The sequence below is a fragment of the Coregonus clupeaformis genome, chromosome 20 (assembly GCF_020615455.1).
Source record: "Coregonus clupeaformis isolate EN_2021a chromosome 20, ASM2061545v1, whole genome shotgun sequence".
Taxonomy (NCBI): Eukaryota; Metazoa; Chordata; class Actinopteri; order Salmoniformes; family Salmonidae; genus Coregonus; species Coregonus clupeaformis.
In genome coordinates, this window is record NC_059211.1 from 45,369,576 (window position 1) to 45,391,660 (window position 22,085).

The window sequence follows — 22,085 nt, forward strand, 5'->3', positions numbered from 1 at the left end:
AGCACAGGAATGAAATCATCAACATGTATTGATCACATCTTTACTTATTCTGCAGAAATTTGATTTAAAGCAGTATCCAAATCCATTGGATGTAGGGATCACAATATAGTAGCCATATCTAGGAAAACCAATGTTCCAAAGGCTGGGCCTAATATAGTGTATACAATACGTTTTGTAGTGATTCCTATGTTGTTGATAAAGAATGTGTGTTGGTCTGTGGTGTGTAATGAGGAGCAACCAGACGCTGCTCTTGACACATTTGTGAAATTGCTTATTCCAGTTACTATTATGCACTCACTAAGAAAATGACTGTAAAAACTGTTAAATCTCAATGGATTGATGAGGAATTGAAAAATGGTATGGTTGAGAGGGATGAGGCAAAAGGAATGGCAAATAAGTCTGGCTGCACAACCGATTGGCAAACGTACTGCAAATTGCGAAATTATGTGACTAAACTGAATAAAAATAAGAACAAACTATACTATGAAACAAAGATAAATTATATAAAGAATGATAGTTAAAAGCTTTGGAGCACCTTAAATAAAATGTTGGGCAAAAAGGCAAACTCAGCTCCATCATTCATTGAATCAGATGGCTCATCCATCACAAAAACCCACTGATATTGCCAATTACTTTAATGATTTTTTCATTGGCAAGATTAGCAAACTTAGGCATGACATGCCAGCAACAAACGTTGACACTACACATCCAAGTATAACTGATCAAATTATGAAAGACAAGCATTGTAATTTTTTATTTCGTAAAGTGAGTGTGGAAGAGGTGAGAAAATATTGTTGTCTATCAACAATGACAAGCCACTGGGGTCTGAGAACTTGGATGGAAAATTACTGAGGATAATAGCAGACAATATTGCCACTCCTATTTGCCATATCTTCAATTTAAGCCTACTAGTTCCCTCGGGCCTGGAGGGAAGCAAAAGTAATTTAGCTACCCTAGAATAGGAAAGCCCCCTTTACTGGCTCAAATAGCCGACCAATCAGCCTGTTACCAACCCTTAGTAAACTTTGGGAAGAATGTGTGTTTGTCCAGATACAATGCTATTTTACTGTAAACAAATTGACAACAAACTTTCTGCACGCTTATAGGGAAGGACATTCAACAAGCACGGCACTTACACAAATGACTGATATTTGGCTGAAATAAATGTATGATAAAAAGATTGTGCGAGCTGTTTTGTTAGACTTCAGTGCGGCTTTTGACATTATCAATCATAGTTGGAAAAACGTACAGTGCCTTTGGAAAGTATTCAGACCCCTGAAGTCGAAGGAATTGTCCGTAGAGCTCAGAGAAAGGATTGTGTCGAGGCACAGATGTGGGGAAGGGTACCAAAAAATTACTGCAGCATTGAAGGTCCCCAAGAACAGAGTGGCCTCCATCATTCTTAAATGGAAGAAGTTCTGGAACCACCAAGACTCCTCCTAGAGCTGGCCCCCCGGCCAAACTGAGCAATTGGGGGAGAAGGGCCTTGGTCAGGGAGGTGACCAAGAACCCGATGGTCACTGACAGAGCTCCAGAGTTCTTCTGTGGAGATGGGAGAACCTCCCAGAAGGACAACCATCTCTGCAGCACTCCACCAATCAGGCCTTTATGGTAGAGTGGCCAGACGGAAGCCACTCCTCAGTAAAAGGCACATGACAGCCCGCTTGGAGTTTGCCAAAAAGGCACCCAAAGACTCTCAGACCATGAGAAACAAGATTCTCTGGTCTGATGAAACCAAGATTGAACTATTTGGCCTGAATGCCAAGCGTCACGTCTGGAGGAAACCTGGCACCATCCCTACGGTGAAGCATGGTGGTGGAAGTATCATCCTGTGGGAATGTTTTTCAGCGGCAGGGACTGGGAGACTAGTCAGGATCAAGGGAAAGATGAATGGAGAAAAGTACAGAGTGTTCCTTGATGAAAACCTGCTGCAGAGTGCTCAGGACCTCACACTGGGGCAAAGGTTCACCTTCCAACAGTATGAAAATGTATGCACTCACTAACTGCTAAATGACTAAAATGTAAAAAAAAAAAAAAAAAAAGTGGCCCAGCCAGAGCCCGGACTTGAACCTGATCGAACATCTCTGGAGAGATCTGAAAATAGCAGTGCAGCAAAGCTGTGGTCCTCTGTAGCTCAGCTGGTAGAGCACGGCGCTTGTAACGCCAAGGTAGTGGGTTCGATCCCCGGGACCACCCATACACAAAAATGTATGCACGCATGACTGTAAGTCGCTTTGGATAAAAGCGTCTGCTAAATGGCATATTATATATTATTATTATTAAAGCTCCCCATCCAACCTGACAGAGCATGAGAGGATCTGCAGAGAGGAATGGGAGAAACTCCCCAAATAAATGTGTACCAAGCTTGTTGCGTCATACCCAAGAAGACTCGAGGCTGTAATCGCTGCCGAAGGTCCTTCAACAAAGTACTGCGTAAAGGGTCTGAATACTTATGTAAATTTGTTATTTCCGTTTTTTTTATTTTTATACATTTGCAAAAATGTCTAAACCTGTTTTTGCTTTGTCATTATGAGGTATTGTGTGTAGATTGATGAGGGGGGAAAAAACAATTTAATCCATTTTAGAATAAGGCTGTGGAAAAAGTCAAGGGGTCTGAATACTTCCTGAATGCACTGTATGTGTTATGGCTTTACACCCCCTGCTATATTGTGGATAAAGAGTTACCTGTCTAACAGAACACAGAGGGTGTTCTTTAATGGAAGCCTCTCCAACATAATCGAGGTAGAATCAGGAATCCCCAAGGGTGGCTGTCTAGGCCCCGTACTTTGTTCAATCTTTACTAATGACATGCAACTGGCCTTGAGTAAAGCCAGTGTGTTTCTCTATGCAGATGACTCAACACTATACACATCAGCTGCTACAGCGAGTATAATCACTGCAACGCTCAACAAAGGGCTGCAGTTAGTTTCAGAATGGGTGGCAAGGAATAAAATAGTCCTAAATATTTGAAAAACTGAAAGTATTGTATTTGGGACAAATCATTCACTAAATCATTCAGTCGTGTGGTCAGGTGCCACAGAGGGACCTCGGAAAATTACAATTGGCTCAGAACAGGGCAGCACGGCTGGCCCTTAAATGTACACGGAGAGCTAACATTAATATCTCTCAAGAGAGCTAGCATGTCAATCTCTCAAGACTCAAAGTAGAGGAGAGATTGACTTCATCACTACTTGTTTTTGTAAGAAGTGTTGACATGCTGAATGCACCGGGGTGTCTGTTTAAACTACTAGCACACAGCTCGGACACCCATGCATACCCCACAAGACATGCCACCAAAGGTAATCCCCAAGTCAAGAACAGACTATGGGAGGTGCACAGTACTACATAGAGCCATGGCTACATGGAACTCTATTCCACATCAGGTAACTGATGCAAGCAGTAGAATCAGATTTTTTTTTAAAACAGATAAAAATACACCTTATGGAACAGCAGGGACTGTGAAGAGACACACGCACAGGCACAGACACACATATACATGATAAGACACGCACTCTACACACACGTACACGTGGATTGTGTATTGTAGATAAAGTGGGGAGAACAAGTATTTGATACACTGCCGATTTTGCAGGTTTTCCTACTTACAAAGCATGTAGAGGTCTGTACTTTTTATCATAGGTACACTTCAACTGTGAGAGACGGAATCTAAAACAAAAATCCAGAAAATCACATTGTATGATTTTTAAGTAATTCATTTGCATTTTATTGCATGACATAAGTATTTGATACATCAGAAAAGCAGAACTTAATATTTGGTACAGAAACCTTTGTTTGCAATTACAGAGATCATACATTTCCTGTAGGTCTTGACCAGGTTTGCACACACTGCAGCAGGGATTTTGGCCCACTCCTCCATACAGACCTTCTCCAGATCCTTCAGGTTTCGGGGCTGTTGCTGTTGCTGGGCAATACGGACTTTCAGCTCCCTCCAAAGATGTTCTATTGGGTTCAGGTCTGGAGACTGACTAGGCCACTCCAGGACCTTGAGATGCTTCTTACGGAGCCACTCCTTAGTTGCCCTGGCTGTGTGTTTCGGGTCGTTGTCATGCTGGAAGACCCAGCCACGACCCATCTTCAATGCTCTTACAAGATCTCGCGATACATGGCCCCATCCATCCTCCCCTCAATATGGTGCAGTCGTCCTGTCCCCTTTGCAGAAAAGCATCCCCAAAGAATGATATTTCCACCTCCATGCTTCACGGTTGGGATGGTGTTCTTGGGGTTGTACTCATCCTTCTTCTTCCTCCGTGCGCTGCAGGATTTTAATCCATGACGGCATAGTGTGTTACTAATGGTTTTCTTTGAGACTGTGGTCCCAGCTCTCTTCGGGTCATTGACCAGGTCCTGCCGTGTAGTTCTGGGCTGATCCCTCACCTTCCTCATGATCATTGATGCCCCACGAGGTGAGATCTTGCATGGAACCCCAGACCGAGGGTGATTGACCGTCATCTTGAACTTCTTCCATTTTCTAATAATTGCGCCAACAGTTGTTGCCTTCTCACCAAGCTGCTTGCCTATTGTCCTGTAGCCCATCCCAGCCTTGTGCAGGTCTACAATTTTATCCCTGATGTCCTTACACAGCTCTCTGGTCTTGGCCATTGTGGAGAGGTTGGAGTCTGTTTGATTGAGTGTGTGGACAGGTGTCTTTTATACAGGTAACGAGTTCAAATAGGTGCAGTTAATACAGGTAATGAGTGGAGAACAGGAGGGCTTCTTAAAGAAAAACTAACAGGTCTGTGAGAACCGGAATTCTTACTGGTTGGTAGGTGATCAAATACTTATGTCATGCAATAAAATGCAAATTAATTACTTAAAAATCATACAATGTGATTTTCTGGATTTTTGTTTTAGATTCCATCTCTCACAGTTGAAGTGTACCTATGATAAAAATTACAGACCTCTACATGCTTTGTAAGTAGGAAAACCTGCAAAATCGGCAGTGTATCAAATACTTGTTCTCCCCACTGTATGTGATAGGAGAGTAGTGGCCTGAGGGAACACACTTAATGTGTTTTGAAAGATGTTATGAAATGTAATTTCATGTAATATTTTAAATTGTATATAACTGCCTTAATGTTGCTGGACCCCAGGAAGAGTAATGGGGATCCTTAGTAAATACAAATACAAATACATCACACATGATGATGCTGCTGATGATCTTTGTCAGATGATCTCTGTTTACTCATGTAATGAGCTTTCTCTCCTTTTCTCCCACTCTCTCTCCCATTCTCTCTCCTTCTCCCTCCCTCCAGATCTTCTCTCTGGGCTACTGTCCTGCAGGAGAGTGGCTGGCAGTGGGTATGGAGAGCAGTAATGTAGAAGTGCTGCATGTCTCCAAACCAGACAAGTACCAGCTGCACCTCCACGAGAGCTGTGTGCTCTCACTCAAGTTCGCCTCCTGTGGTACGTACAAGCTCACAACTCTGACACACTCACACTCTAAGCTTTATACTTATGCTAATGAGATGTATAGTCCAAATGTCTGCTGAGCCAAGTGTAATGTGCGTGTGTTTGTGTTTCAGGCAAGTGGTTTGTGAGCACAGGGAAGGACAATCTGCTGAATGCATGGAGGACGCCATATGGAGCCAGTATTTTCCAGGTGAAAAATACACACCACACACACAGACACACACACACAAAATGTTACACAATAACCTCCCCATCATCACTGTTTTAATTTAAGCCATTCACAAAGGGCCCGATTCAGACTTAGGAAATGTATGCCTTTCCTAAGCACGCCTTTCCAACGCACTTCTTAGTAGTTGGTATTCAGACTTACCTTATGCAGGTACGTAACAGGCTTTGCAGGCGTGGGTTCCTTGCGCGCACAGAATAAATTGAATTAAACTGCTGAGAACCCTCCCACTTGCTGGCCAACAGAATTACATGTGGAGTTTTCATTTAATAGAGTTTTCAGTACATTTATCTAAAGCCATCCCTCCAAATTTGGTGTACCTTTTTAATTAGAATTTTCTCACCAGAATATATAGAGAGAACCATTCCGAATATTAGGGATCAATTAAAGAAAGCCACGTATATTCGGGGTGGGGGGGGGGGCTTGCAACTCAATATTAGGAAGCTGTTCCTAATGTTTAGTATACTGGTGAATCAAAAATAGTGGTTTGATTCAGCCTGAAAGTTGCTATGTTCAATTGTTCAATCCATTAAGTATTGGAAGGTGAGAAAAGTGTACAATAGGGGTTGACCAGTAGTCCTATAAATCGACTCTAATAATCCTCACTAATCATGGCACCGTGATGACAACGCTCCAGTCGTCGTGAACCGTGCGCCAGGCTCCAGGTTTAAACTGCTACATATGGTCTGCATTCCATAATGATTAAAATAGGTTACATGTTCCAAATTATTGCACAACATGGAATACAGCCTAATATGATCCACTATTGCTAGTGATCCTCAGGAACCAAAACACGAACATCGCACAGAAGAAAGAAAGGTAAACTAACAATGTAATGGAATGATGCAACATTTAAGGAAACTAACACTAAAGTGACAGTTATAAATGTATGGTGGTATAACTGACTGTGGCTACCGATAGTGGCTAACATTTAACACGATACAAATTGTAAAATATACAGTGAAAAGTCCGGGCATATAATTCAAACATTCTAGAACACATAAACAACTCAGTAAGTTGGAGCTATACTGTCATTTGAGCGTGCCTACAGAAGCCTATAGCTTGGGTCTCCACATTTCATATCTGCGAGTTATAAGGCCAGCGTTTCATAAACTTCACAATGGAAAAGGTGATATGTTGATATGCTTCAGTTTGCTGCCATGTAACCGGTTTCACATTTGTCTCCAGCGATCATAAGGTAAAATAGATATAAAACAATTGTCCTTTATATTTACAATCCCCTTATCTAAACAGCATACTCATTTTCCTAGCTCTTATCAATCGCTCTTATCAATTTGGAAATTACAGTGCATGGAGAATGGTGTTATATCTATCGGGAATAGAAAGTAGATGTTGTTCCACTTGAAACCGACATGTTGCTCGACCGTATTCATCGTTTCATCGTGCGTAAAGGTGGTAGAATTATAAGGAAATGAAGTTAAAGGTCAGAATACGGCGTTTCTGTAGTCACCACTCCGCCACACCTTCATTTCTTTGATCTCCACCCAAAACGAATTGCGGGTGAATAGCATCCTATTCTCATGCTTAAGTTCAAGGTCAGAATACGAGTAAAGAGAAAGGTGCATAAAAAGGGAATTATGTTACATTTACGCTCACTTAACTCGGGTCGGAATTCCCCCCAAAGGAAATGCATTGTGCATTTCTAGAATATACATTTTTAGCCAAGGCTGTTTTAGGCTGTGTCTGTGCTGGGTATGTATAAGTGTGATGAGTTACAGGAAGGGATGGGCCGTTTAAAGGGGGAGAGATGTGTCGTTTGTGGGAGGGAGACAGTATGGCTGTCATATTGCTGTTTGCTAGACTAGTGCAGGGAGAGGAGGAATCTGCAGCCTTGGCGGTTAGTGTCTCCCTAGGGCTCTGAAATGCACAGAGGCTATCTGCTTTGTTATCCAAATGCCTCTGTCACCCCCCCACCCCCGCATGACGTCTCACACTCTCCCTCGGATCCTGCTCCCCCTTTCTCTCCGTCTCTCTCTCTCTCTCTCTCTCTCTGTCTCTCTCTCTCTCTCTCTCTCTCTCTCTCTGGCTCTCTCGCTTTACTACTCTTGCTCTCTTTTACTCCCCAGATTCATCCGTCTCTCTCACATGTACACACATACCTCCCCTTTCTCCTCCCTCCATTTACTCTCACTCACCACTACCTCATCCTTTGTACCGCTCCCTCCTCCCCGTTTCTGTCTCTGTAGTGGGAGTGTGTCTGTCAGTCAAAATGGCCTCTCTCACCAGTGGCCTGCTGATTGACAGCCCTGGTGATATGAACCTGTGATGTGGAGGAGAGAGGACTGGAGGGAGGAGGATGAGGTTGCGGGAGGGGGAGAGGGGAGGGGAGGGAGAGAAGGTGGAGGAGAGAGAGGTACTATAGATGTTCAGAGGAGGGATGGGTTGCGAGAGGAGGGTGAGGGAAGAGAGAGGTTGAGAGAGGAGCAGGGCTAGAGAACCATCTGGGGCTAGGATATGAGGCCTGAGTCTGGTGGAGACTTGACAGAATGGAGGTAGAAGGGCTTGTTTATTCAGGTAATGTAGAGAGAGTCAGAGAGTCAGCCCCCTGTGTTTCTGTGGTGCTGAAAGCTGTGATTAGTGATGCTGAGAGCACAGCTGAACCACGTAGGGTTAAGAACCCGGGGAGACACATCACTCTGCCTGTCAGACATGAAGAAGAAAAGTTACAAGCACCATTGTCTGTTATGAAACATGCATTGTGTAGCAATTACCATTACTGGGATGATCTAAAACCCTTGTAATGACTTGGTAATTTTCTCAAAAGTATTTATTATTATTTTTATTTTTTAAATTTTAGTCATTTAGCAGACGCTCTTATCCAAAGCGACTTACAGGAGCAATTAGGGTTAAGTGCCTTGCTCAAGGGCACATCGACAGATTTTTCACCTAGTCGGCTCGGGGATTAGAACCAGCGACCTTTCGGTTACTGGCACAACGCTCTTAACCGCTACCTGCCGCCCAAAAGTAGAGAATGGTTCAATCAGAAATAGCATAATAGATTGACTATACCGATTTATTGTGTCCAAACAAAGTGTTTTATATTTTGTACCCTATTTTGATTCAGTGAATACATCTAGGTGGTATACACACTAGTGTTATTAGGGCATTTTGAGCTATGAGGAGACAACTCTATAGTGGACGAACATGGAGACATGAGACGTCAGTAGTGAGAGAGTTTCCTGAGTAGAGCAGGGATATCTGGTGCCATGTAGGACCCTCAGGGAGATCTCTCCTCATCACTGTCACTCAACTACCGCTACAGAAGAATTGGTGGAAGTGTGTTCCTTCCCAGACCGATATGTGTTCCTGTGTAAACACACGTCTGTCTTTCACTGAACCTCTCCTTCTGTCTCATACTGTCTGTGACTCCTTAGTCTCAGTCTCTGTTTAAACTCAGTTTCACGTAGCTAAGTGGAAGTGAGTAATTGGAGCGTGTTAGTACACCTACTGACCAGGCTCTGGCAGGTCCACCTCTAATTTTAACAGCGTTCATGGATGAGTCACTGATTTTTAACACCTTTTTTCTCTCTGTCTCTCCCTCCCTCTCTCTGTCTCTCCCTCTCTCAGTCCAAGGAGTCCTCGTCAGTCCTGAGTTGTGACGTGTCACCAGATGATAAGTACATAGTGACCGGTTCTGGAGACAAGAAGGCCACCGTGTATGAGGTGGTCTACTGAGAACAGGAAATAAGGGGGGGATGAGGGAAATTTCAGAGGGGTGGGGGGCTTAGCTGGGTGGGGTGGAGGGGGGACCTACTCAAGGCCTACAGCAGGGCAGGTGGGGGCAACCATGGCTCTTTTGTACAGAAGCAATGCTTCCTGGCTCCAGCTCCCAAAGGACCCTTCTACAACAGCCCCCCCTCCCAATCTCAGCTAGCTGCTCATCCCTGCACCCATTATAGCCTGAGGATGAGGCAGGATAGAAAGAAAGGGAGAGCAAGAGAGGGAGAGGCAGAGAGATAAAGAGCCAGGGAGAGTGAGAGGGCTACAGATAACGAGAGAAGGAAGGAGAGAGGGGGAGAGAAGGAGGAGGTTAATTAGTGCTGTTTCCTGATTAAGAGCTCAGCGGAAGGGAAACCCCAGAGGAAGAGCGCGCCACTCTGGGAGCTGCAGCGAGGAGCACTGATACCAGACAATCGATTCATTAGTCAGACAGTGGAACCCTTAATGAGGCCAACGCCGCGCCACAGCTCCCCAGCCAGGGGTGTCAGGAGTGGGGGTGAGCTAGCACCAGGAGCCGGCTTGGACTGGGCCGTGCTGGAGCTCTGCCCCAGTGATATAATCAAAACACAGAGATAGATAGACACACACACACAGCCTCACACCCAATTATGTATTCACAGCAGCACTCCCTGTCTCACTCCCCTAATATCTATTTTATTTTAGTCTCACAAAAGCAGCGTTTAATGAGCAGCGTCAATCTGAGTCTCAGCGGGCCCCTGTGCCACAAACACCAAACAGACGAGAGCAACACTGTGCTGTTCATCTTAATGCTTACCAATGGATTGTTCTCCTTAGACTGCTCCCCGCTTAATGCTCATTTAACTTCCCTGCATTATACGACATGCTCCAATGTGTGGCAAATAAGGACGTTATTATGATATTATGTATATTGCGAAAGCCTGCTTCGATAGAACATGTCACAATCTTAATATGTCGATAAAAAAAAAATATCATGCTCAAGCTACTTTTAAGTCGTTTTGTTGCAGTAGTGGTTGCGTTGTTTTAAGAGGAGGCTATGGTTGCCTACGCCTGTACTCTGGCCTTGGAGAGCAAGAGGAACACACACACACCACGACCTAGTGGAAAATATATTTTTGGCTTTTTATTTACTTTAATCTGTCCTTCTCCTTGGTGATGGTGATAGGCAGTGGACTCCACTATCCTTTCACAAACAACACAGGGGCCCTGAAACTGGCCCTCCATTTTGGGGAAGGCTTCTTCTGATTCCTGTTTTTGTTCCTGTTTCAAGCAGAAGTGATAACCGTACTTTAGTATGTTTTCAGTCATTAGTGTGTAATGCTATTTCAGTGTTTCTTCCGTCTGTCAGTATACAGCAGCAGGTGTTGGGTCGTTTTGTGGCCATGTTTGGGAAAGGTGGAGACAGTGGGAAGTGTACAGTATATGATGCCTGCCTCCCCCTCCCACCCTCTCACTGCCTGTCAGCCATAGACAGGGTCCCTCTCCGCTCACGGTTAGTAAAACCATATCCGCTGCCTGTGCTTTCTCTGTTCCTACAGTGAATTAAGTTTTTAAGCTGTTATTTCTTTTTAAAGCAAAGGAACTTTTAAATGCTCTGTGTTTTCCTTCCTGACGCATTTCCAATGTGTTGTAAAAGAAATAAGTGAAAAAAAATAAACATGTGTTCATCTTTTAAGTGCCTGTGTCCATTTGAGTGTTTCTTCTTGAATGCAGTTTTGAGTGTTGAAGACATGCAGTATAGTATGAACTAGGAAAACACCATGAACCATACAAAATAGTTTATTAGTCTCATTACATCACCCAGATCTACTCTTGCCCACATCAATGGGCTAGTTTGTTTGGCATGGCCCGGTGGGTGGAGATTTCACTTAAGGACCAATGAAACTCTGCACACCCGGGCCATGCAAAACGAACTCGCCCACTCCCCCAGACCCTCCCACCCACAGCCCTCCCGGAGGTCTTTCACCTGCCCCACAGGTCCATCCCCTGGCCAGTATGCACCGGCTCCCCATCTTCCCCTTCTAGAGAGAATGTGCTACCATCCACCTCAATCATCCCATAATCACAAACTCCTCCAGGAGGTGTTGCCCATAGATCATTGTCTAGGCCCAGGCAACTTCATCCGACTCCTAATGAGAGTCCATTATAAGACATGGCCCTGGAGGGCCTCCATGACATCGCTATTATATGACATCTCTCAACATGTACACTCATCAGACCATTCAGATTTACAGGGGTCACACAGTAGCTTTGAACACATTGCGTTATCATCCATCTGTACACAGGCAGAACTGCCCACTCCTGGACCATGTCCACCTTTGGATATTAGCCCCACTCACGGTTGAGGCTTCTGTTCTGAGCAGAGCTGTACTATAGAGAGAGTACACAAGGTGTGTGTAGGGGAGGGGGGTTGAGAGGACACTGAAGTTAGAGGCAAGTCCTCCTCGGCCCCATTTCCAGTTGAGGACACAGTGAGACAATGACATTAAACACCAGCAGACAGACCCATATCAAAACTCCCACTGAGCTGTGTTACCCACCTTTCCAGACCCATCAGTCCCATGGTGGTTAGTCACGGCCCTGCTTCTCTTGGGAATATGTAATTCAAATTAGTTACAACTATAAAGGAAATACCATCATAGAAATTAATCATACAATTAGTTGTTTTTCCCAATAGTAGCACAATTTCTTTTTCTCCCCGGCTCTAAGCAAATCCGACCCACGTCCTTTTTTTTTGCCTTTAGAGCTTTATTTACAGTTCATATATACCGAGTTCAAAGGTCACGATGCAGTAGTGAAAATACCTGTATGTGCCCTACAAATAAAATAGAAAACGCTAATGTCGTTGTCGACTTGATGGAGTAAGTAGCCATTTCCCTGAAGTCGCAGAATACCTTGAACACGGACATTTTAGTTTCATATCCTGGATAGTGGTCTGTCCTTTCACCATGTATAATAATACAACCATATTGCTGCTGAAAGTCATAGGAATCTCACAGCAAACTGTCTGTCCGCCATGCCATCTGCTAGACACCTGCCTGTGCTGCGAATATGAGGTGAGTGCAGAGCAGGGACCAGGGACTGAGCTACACACAGAACTGTGGTCAACTACGCACGCACAGTCACACACACCACCCTCCTTCGCCCCCTCACAACCCCCTTATCTCCCTCGGCGCACACACACCATGGTCCTACTACTCGTCCAGAATTCAAAGGCTAAACAAAATAAGGTTTTTCTTTTTGCTATTTTTTTGTTTACTACAGAGGTTTCATTTTGTTAAAAACAGGAAAAAAAGGTAACAAAACAACAGAAAAAAAACAGGTCTTTGGAAGAATCCCACATTGTGTCGCTAGACTACCAGCTTTTTCTCAGAGCATTTTTTTAAAAGGTCAAAGTTCCAGAGATCCGACTTCGCCCTCATCTGCATCCTTTACAAACGTAAACAAAACAACAAAGTACAATGTGTGTCTCTGGTCTCCACGACGCCCGCCACTCTCTCTACAGTCCTTGGGTGCACCAGGGGAGCCTCGCCCCCACTTTATCCAATCAGAGCGCTCCTTCCTCAGTAGATGACTTCGTACACAGTGGCCTTCTTGTCACCTGAGCCCGTCACAATGAACTGGTCATCGGGGGAGATGTCACAGCTGAGCACCGAAGACGACTCCTTTGACTTGAGAAACAAAAAGAAAGGAGTCCAGTTACACACACTGACCATGTGACACACACTGACCATGTGATACACTGACAGAGATACTGTTTTGCACTTACATTACAATTTTTCAAAACAAAAAAGTGATTTATATAATCCTGATACAGTAAATACTGAGCTAAAGACAAATAGTATAAATGGCTTAAATAACAACAAATGCACTTGAAATACACTTGCTCTAGAGAAATGCTAAGAGTATATAAAATCCCAGACCTACCTGGAATATGCTTGATCCATAGGGTGTCCGCCATGCGTTCAGGAGGTTATCTTTGCCTGTGCTCACAAACCATTTACCTGCAGAACCAAAGACACACACAAAGGGAGATGAAAACTCTGGGAAGAGGAGACATAGCATGACAAAGAGGGATTGCTAGTTGGTCGCATACTGGGAGAAAGAGAAAGGGACTGTGCTGTGTGAGCCTCAGAGTCATTTCAGGATAGTTTTGTCCTTAAGATTACGCAAGAAAACATTCGAATGGAACAATTAGCAGTGTGGTGCGTACCACAGTAGGCGAACTTGAGTGAGAGCACACAGCTCTCGTGGAGGTGCAGCTGGTACTTGTCTGGTTTGGAGACGTGCAGCACTTCTACATTACTGCTCTCCATACCCACTGCCAGCCACTCTCCTGTAGGACAGTAGCCCAGAGAGAAGATCTGGAGGGAGGGAAGGAACGTAATAAAGAGAGATTACACAACGGAACAGAGCTCATCTGACAAAGATCAGCATCATGTGTGAAGTGATACAGAGAGGAATGACAGGTCTTATATATTAACCAGTGAAATACAGTACTGGGGCGGCAGGTAGCTTAGTGGTTAAGAGCGTTGTGCCAGTAACCGAAAGGTCGCTGGTTCTAATCCCTGAGCCGACTAGGTGAAAAATCTGTCGATGTGCCCTTGAGCAAGGCACTTAACCCTAATTGCTCCTGTAAGTCGCTCTGGATAAGAGCGTCTGCTAAATGACTCAAATGTAAATGGTTCCACAAAGCGTCTCAGAGAAAGTCCTAGGAATCCTGTTAAAACCTGTTGTTTTAAGACTAAAAACACTCCCAGCTCAGAGTAGGTTTTAGGATGATGTTAAGACACTGCTCAGACAAACTCCAGGAGCCAGGAGTGAAATCTAAACATAAAAGTTTCTCAGCTGGTAATCACGCTCAATGACAATGTTGCAAATGGGGATTTAACCAATCACGATGAGGCATCGCAGGTTGTGAACTCTAAAGCACGTTTCAGACAACCACGTGAATGTGACTGTTGCAATGGTCAACATAGGCCCTAGGTGGCTTCAATTGACCAATTTATAGGCATATTCCCAATTTAGGCATATTTTTTTTAACAACGTGAAATTGCTTTCCAAAGGGATAACTTGAAATAACATGATGTATATAACATGATGAAAGAAAGACTTATGGTTATAAGTATTTAGGCATATGTGAAATAGGCCTCGTGAATTAATTGTCAAAAGCGCAAGAGATAGGCCTACTGTTGCATGTAGGTCTATATTATTTATGGTTGATCATTTAATTCCAAAGCAATTGCAACTGGCGCAGGAACCACTGCCTTTTTCTATTATCAAGACACCTGCTGGTAAGTCTTAACTGGTTAGGACAGCTCATGAGGTCCCCTAAATATTTGTAGACTAGGTGGGACTTTTATTACATTCCAGAGGTGCGTGGGGCTGCCACTTTGGGCACCCGGGGAGCTGTTGTTGTTGTTGTAGGGGGTTAACGGCCTTGCTCAAGGTCAGAACGACAGATTCTTCACCTTATCGGCTCGGGGATTCGAACTGGCAACCTTTCAGTTACAGGCCTAACGCTCTAACCGCTAGGCTTCATGCATAGCTTTTATTTTTACCCATAAGAGTATGAATAGAATGGCTCTATTCTCTTTGCACAAACGTTATACTCTGAGAAACATTGTGGACATGGGCCCTGATCTAGTCTCACAATGTCTCATTTGGTGTCAGTACCTGTGAGGTGAAGTCGTGCTGCTGCAGCTGTCGTCCCTCTCTCAGGTCCCAGCAGCGTACTGTGTTGTCCAGCCCCCCCGTCCACAGTTTGGTCCCATCGTTGGAGATGTCAATACAGCTGGCCCCGTCAGTGTGGCCCTGGAACTGCCTGAGGAGCAGAACAATCAACAACATCAACCCCCAGCCATTCAGATGTAATCCATAGTCTATAGCACGGGTCTCTAACCTTTTCTAGCATGAGCGATACTTCCGAAAATGTAACGTTGTGAGCTACTCATTTTTTTCTAGCTTTCATAGGCACATTCTTCTCCCCTAGGTCCTTAGTGTACAAGAGAAAGTCGTGCACGATGTTTTCTGCCAATATACCTGGTATAATAATGGTTAAACTGACAGATTTTGGTATTATGCTAATTAGATTTCAGAGGGGGTTAATAAACTAAGGTGGGCCAAAATTATGTTTTATATTTTCCCAAATTATATTTTCTCAGTTTTATTTTTCCTGGTTTTAGATTTGTTTTTCACTCTCAAAATTACAATTGTCCATAGAGAAACAATGAATGTGGATGTTCTGAGTCCATGGCAATGCTTAAATCACATCCGAATACATTTTTGTTTAGGTCTGAAGAAACACATTTAGATTTTTTTGTTTAATTCCCCTTTAATTGTGCATCTGGCCCTTTAATTGCGCATCTAGGGAGTGAGGAATGTGCTGTCTAATGTGCCGATCTAGCGATGGTTCTGTACTTCTGCTGCTCATTTCATTGCAAAGTTTGCAATTAACAAATAATAGATACAAATGATCTACAATACTTACTCATGATATACTTACTACTTCGCTGTTAACATTTAATTGAGAAGGTTTTGGGGAAAGTATTTCTGTCAACCCACAAGACAATTATCACAACTGGCTACACACGGAGTGATAGACAAACGCACGCAACACACAGACGGGCAGTATTGCTGGAAATTAATTGGCAGATACTGTGTTAGGTTTGGCTTTTTAAGCCAATAGTTACTAACCAGGGGTGGGATAATATCAATGTTGATTAGATAGTAGCTGGGAGCTTGCGGTGTCTGATACTAATCCCCGAGCCGACTAGGTGAGAAATCTGTCGATGTGCCCTAAAGCAAGGCACTTAACCCTAATTGCTCATTTAAGTCGCTCTGGATAAGAGCGTCTGCTAAATGACTAAAATGTAAAATTTGAATGAATGTTTGCGGTGGAACACGTGAAAATTGCATGTACTTCCAGAATTGTTTGGTGGGCTGCGAGCTACTCGCGATCAACCTGTTGGAGACCCATGGTCTATAGCCTCCAACCCTGCGCTCTCCTCCCCTCTCTCCTGCCCTACCCTCCCAGTCTCCTCCTCTTACCTGACCAGGGTCTGGTTGTGCAGGTCCCAGACTACGATGTTGCCGTCGCTGCAGCAGGAGAAGCAGACCTTGTTGTCGGGGGAGATGGCCAGAGCGTAGCAGGCCGGGGCAGAAGACGTCAACTCCGCCTTGATGCGGGGAGTAGGTGTGGCCAAGTCCCAGATTGACAACGTACTGGCCTCACCTCCAACGATGAGGGTCCGCCCATCAGGGAGGAGCTTGCAGGAGCGGATGTAGTTATCCCTATTCTGATTGGGTAACAGAGAAAATAACTCCAGTAATTATGGTGTGAAACATGTGACTGTGTGAAATGGGCAACATAAAATCCACAGCAGCAAAAATGAGTCCTCTCAGGAGTGTCACATCAGTAGTGCAGCCTCAGCAGTACCACCAGGGGAAGAAATTACAACCCAGGATAATTTCCCTTCAAGAAAACCTGGCACATACATTTTTTTTATGGACACTGGAGAGCATTAAAAACAACTGCCTGTCTCTGTATACTTTTAACTTGTCCTTATGTGACCAGGGTTTGGAGTGCGTCCTTGCTCTTGCTCCTCCCATCCCCCTCGTTGATCTTTGTCAGTGCATCTGTGGCTATCCATTATGACCAGTGTCAGTGTGTGTGTGTCCGTCCGTCCGTCCACTCACCAGACAGTCAAGCTGGGCCATGGCACTCTTGCTGCCAGGCTGGCTGATGTCCCACACCTTGACACAGCCCTTGCCGCCGGTGTAGACGTGGCGTGTGGAGGTGCTGATTGTGACGGCACACACCACCTCTCCGTGGTTCAGAGTGTGGATCTGACGGGCGTGCCGCGGGATGCCCGGGCCCAGCAGGGCATCCGGAGGGAAAGGCACCGGCTGCATCTGGCCATCCGCACTCACGTGGAAAGAGTAGGCACTGGAGAGAGGGAACACAGAGGGAGCAAGGAGGAGAAGACCAGTTGTTACTTTAACAAGGCTGAAGCTTGAGGTTAACCTCCAACAATAAAACCCTACAATAACAACAGAGGAATATGAAGACTGTTTTATAACAGTGTAATTGTGCTGTGGTCACAGAATAAGAGGGTGTGGTGACCGTATAGGAGGTTGTGGTAGCAGAGGCAGCGAGAACAGTACTCACGGCTTTCCTGAGGCAGCGGACTGCAGGCTGGCGGGTAACCCTGGGACCCTCATGTGGGGGTGAGGAGACTCATAGCCCACCTAGAGGACAGGGACAAAGAATATATGTTAGCTCAGGCATCTGACAGAGCAGTCACAACTCAAACTGCCAGAAAGCCTTCTCAAAACCACATAGTAGATTTAGAATGTTTTCCCACAGTGAATTATAACATTCCATAAGGAGATATAATTGGTGTACGAGGTCATGCAATTGGATTATCAATAAAGGTTTAAAATCAGTATGTGCAAGTACACATACACCACCAGTCAAAAGTTTGGACGCACCTACTCATTCAAGGGTTTTTCTTTATTTTTACATTGTAGAATAATAGTGAAGACATCAAAACTATGAAATAACACATATGGAATCATGTAGTAACCAAAAAAGTGTTAAAACAAATCAAATATATATTTTATATGAGATTCTTTAAAAATAGCCACCCTTTGCCCACTCTTGGCATTCTCTCAACCAGCTTCATAAGGTAGTCTAGTCACCTGGAATGCATTTCAATTAACAGGTGTGCCTTCTTAAAAGTTAATTTGTGGAATTTCTTTCCTTCTTAATGCGTTTGAGCCAATCAGTTGTGTTGTGACTAGGGGTATACAGAAGATAGTCCTATTTGGTAAAAGACCAAGTCCATATTATGGCAAGAACAGCTCAAATAAGCAAAGAGAAATTGCAGCCCAAATAAATGCTTCACAGAGTTCAAGTCACAGACACATCTCAACATCAACTGTTCAGAGGAGACTGTGTGAATCAGGCCTTCATGGTCGAATTGCTGCAAAGAAACCACTACTAAAGGACACCAATAAGAAGAAAAGACCTGCTTGGACCAAGAAACACAAGCAATGGACATTAGACCGGTGGAAATGTGTCCTTTGGTCTGGAGTCCAAATAGGAGATTTGTGGTTCCAACAGCCGTGTCTGTGTGAGACGCGATGTGGGTGAACGGATGATCGCCGTATGTGTACTTCCCACCGTAAAGCATGGAGGAGGAGGTGTTATGGTGTAGGGGTGCTTTGCTGGTGACACTGTCTGTGATTTATTTAGAATTCAAGGCACACTTAACCAGCATGGCTACCACAGCATTCTACAGCGATACACCATCCCATCTGGTTTGGGCTTAGTGGGACTATCATTTGTTTTTCAACAGGACAATGACCCAACACACCTCCAGGCTGTCTAAGGGCTATTTTACCAAGAAGGAGAGTGATGAGTGCTGCATCAGATGACCTGGCCTCCACAATCCCCCGACCTCAACCCAATTGAGAAGGTTTGGGATGAGTCCGACGGCAGAGTGAAGGAAAATGTGGGAACTCCTTCAAGACTGTTGGAAAAGCATTCCAGGTGAAGCTGGTTGAGAGAATGCCAAGAGTGTGCAAAGCTGTCATCAAGGCAAAGGATGGCTATTTGAAGAATCACATATGTTTTTTGGTTACTACATGATTTCATATGTGTTATTTCATAGTTTTGATGTCTTCACTATTATTCTACAATGTAGAAAATAGTAAAAATAAAGAAAAACCCTGGAATGAGTAGGTGTGTCCAAACTCTTGACTGGTACTGTACATACACACACACACACACACACACACACACACACACACACATACATATATACATATACACACACAGTGGGGAGAACAAGTATTTGATACACTGCCGATTTTGCAGGTTTTCCTACTTACAAAGCATGTAGAGGTCTGTAATTTTTTATCATAGGTACACTTCAACTGTGAGAGACAGAATCTAAAACAAAAATCCAGAAAATCACATTGTATGATTTTTAAGAAATTAATTTGCATTTTATTGCATGACATAAGTATTTGATACATCAGAAAAGCATAATTTAATTTTGGTACAGAAACCTTTGTTTGCAATTACAGAGATCATACATTTCCTGTAGGTCTTGACCAGGTTTGCACACACTGCAGCAGGGATTTTGGCCCACTCCTCCATACAGACCTTCTCCAGATCCTTCAGGTTTCGGGGCTGTCGCTGGGCAATACGGACTTTCAGCTCCCTCCAAAGATGTTCTATTGGGTTCAGGTCTGGAGACTGGCTAGGCCACTCCAGGACCTTGAGATGCTTCTTACGGAGCCACTCCTTAGTTGCCCTGGCTGTGTGTTTGGGTCGTTGTCATGCTGGAAGACCCAGCCACGACCCATCTTCAATACTCTTACTGAGGGAAGGAGGTTGTTGGCCAAGATCTCGCGATACATGGCCCCATCCATCCTCCCCCTCAATACGGTGCAGTCGTCCTGTCCCCTTTGCAGAAAAGCATCCCCAAAGAATGATGTTTCCACCTCCATGCTTCACGGTTGGGATGGTGTTCTTGGGGTTGTACTCATCCTTCTTCTTCCTCCAAACACGGCGAGTGGAGTTTAGACCAAAAAGCTCTATTTTTGTCTCATCAGACCACATGACCTTCTCCCATTCCTCCTCTGGATCATCCAGATGGTCATTGGCAAACTTCAGACGGGCCTGGACATGCGCTGGCTTGAGCAGGGGGACCTTGCGTGCGCTGCAGGATTTTAATCCATGACGGCGTAGTGTGTTACTAATGGTTTTCTTTGAGACTGTGGTCCCAGCTCTCTTCAGGTCATTGACCAGGTCCTGCCGTGTAGTTCTGGGCTGATCCCTCACCTTCCTCATGATCATTGATGCCCCACGAGGTGAGATCTTGCATGGAGCCCCAGACCGAGGGTGATTGACCGTCATCTTGAACTTCTTCCATTTTTTTTATAATTGCGCCAACAGTTGTTGCCTTCTCACCAAGCTGCTTGCCTATTGTCCTGTAGCCCATCCCAGCCTTGTGCAGGTCTACAATTTTATCCCTGATGTCCTTACACGGCGCTCTGGTCTTGGCCATTGTGGAGAGGTTGGAGTCTGTTTGATTGAGTGTGGGGACAGGTGTCTTTTATACAGGTAACAAGTTCAAATAGGTGCAGTTAATACAGGTAATGAGTGGAGAACAGGAGGGCTTCTTAAAGAAAAACTAACAGGTCTGTGAGAGCCGGAATTCTTACTGGTTGGTAGGTGATCAAATACTTATGTAATGCAATAAAATGAAAATTAATTACTTAAAAATCATACAATGTGATTTTCTGGATTTTTGTTTTAGATTCCGTCTCTCACAGTTGAAGTGTACCTATGATAAAAATTACAGACCTCTACATGCTTTGTAAGTAGGAAAATCTGCAAAATCGGCAGTGTATCAAATACTTGTTCTCCCCACTGTGTGTGTGTGTATGTATATATATATGTATATATATATATATATAAATACACACACACACACACAAATATATATATATACACACACACACACTAATATATATATATATATATATATATATATATATATATATATATATATATATATATATATATATATATATGTGTATATACACACACACACACACACACGCCCCTTCCATTCCCTCTCGTTCTCTTTCCCTCCCCTTCATCACTCTCTCACCACTGGTGATCGTCCGTATCCGGCTGCTGCTGCTGCGACGGCGGCGGCTGCAGAGCCGTTCATCTGGGGGGAGACCAGGTGGAGCCCCGCCCCGTAGGCTGCTGCTGCCCCCGCCAGTTCCCCGTTCACCCCTGGAGGGGGCAGGCCAAATGCCCCGGGGGGGTACGCCCCCTGCACCGCCAGAGGGTTCCTCAGACCTAGAGCTGATGGGGAGAAGAGAAAGGGGGAGAGAGGGAGGGAAGATAAGATTGAGAGAATCGATAAAGCAGTGAATTATAAAACACTGTTCATAACCTTAGAAGGTTAGAATCCAACCAGTAGCTGATGTTTATCAAAATCAAATGATTTGTCACATGCTTCGTAAACAACAGGTGTAGACCAACAGTGAAATGCTTAGAGAAAAATGCAGAGAAAAATATAATTACAATTGAAAAATTAAAACACAAGGAATAAATACACAATGAGTAATGAATGATAACTTTGCTATTTACACGGGTACCAGTACCGAGTCGATGTGCAGGGATACAAGGTAAATATGTAATAATAATAATAATAATAATAAGCCATTTAGCAGACACTTTTATCCAAAGCGACTTACAGTCATGTGCGCATACATTTTTACGTATGGGTGGTCCCGGGGATCGAACCCACTACCCTGGCGTTACAAGCGCCATGCTCTACCAATTGAGCTACAGAGGGGTAGAGTGACTAGGCAACAGGAGAGATACTAAGCAGTAGCAGCAGTGTATGTGATAAGTTAAAAGAGTTTGCAAAATGCAGATAGTCAGGGTAGCTATTTAGTTAACTATTTAGCAATCTTATGGCTTGGGGGTAGAAGCTGTTCAGGGTCCTGTTGGTTCCAGACTTGGTGCATCGGTACCGCTTGCCGTGCGGTAGCAGAGAGAACAGTATGGCTTGGGAGGCTGGAGTATTTTAAAATGTTTAGGGCCTTCCTCTGCAATGACCTTAAAACTATACTAAACAAAAATATAAATGCAACAATTTCAAAGATTTTACTG

The 22,085-nt window shown here is 44.2% G+C and overlaps 2 protein-coding genes across 8 annotated transcripts in view; one reads left to right on the forward strand and one right to left on the reverse strand.

Annotated features, from left to right (window-relative positions):
- The window catches only part of LOC121533504 (transducin-like enhancer protein 4), a 63,647-nt gene extending 54,260 nt beyond the window's left edge, over positions 1–9,387 (forward strand). For all 4 annotated transcript variants that reach the window (XM_041839496.2, XM_045205517.1, XM_045205516.1 and 1 more), the window contains 3 exons: positions 5,274–5,424; positions 5,544–5,620; positions 9,245–9,387. In XM_041839496.2, coding sequence (XP_041695430.2) covers positions 5,274–5,424; positions 5,544–5,620; positions 9,245–9,352 — 336 coding nt within the window. In that variant the 3' untranslated portion in view covers positions 9,353–9,387. The remainder of the gene's footprint in view (positions 1–5,273; positions 5,425–5,543; positions 5,621–9,244) is intronic.
- Positions 9,388–11,139: 1,752 nt separating this feature from the next.
- LOC121533505 (transducin-like enhancer protein 1) overlaps positions 11,140–22,085 on the reverse strand; it is a 51,654-nt gene continuing 40,708 nt past the window's right edge. For all 4 annotated transcript variants that reach the window (XM_041839500.2, XM_041839498.2, XM_041839499.2 and 1 more), the window contains exons 13-20: positions 21,067–21,269; positions 17,547–17,626; positions 17,075–17,324; positions 16,427–16,674; positions 15,053–15,200; positions 13,590–13,740; positions 13,304–13,380; positions 11,140–13,047 (exon numbers count right to left, since the gene is read on the reverse strand). In XM_041839500.2, coding sequence (XP_041695434.2) covers positions 12,940–13,047; positions 13,304–13,380; positions 13,590–13,740; positions 15,053–15,200; positions 16,427–16,674; positions 17,075–17,324; positions 17,547–17,626; positions 21,067–21,269 — 1,265 coding nt within the window. In that variant the 3' untranslated portion in view covers positions 11,140–12,939. The remainder of the gene's footprint in view (positions 13,048–13,303; positions 13,381–13,589; positions 13,741–15,052; positions 15,201–16,426; positions 16,675–17,074; positions 17,325–17,546; positions 17,627–21,066; positions 21,270–22,085) is intronic.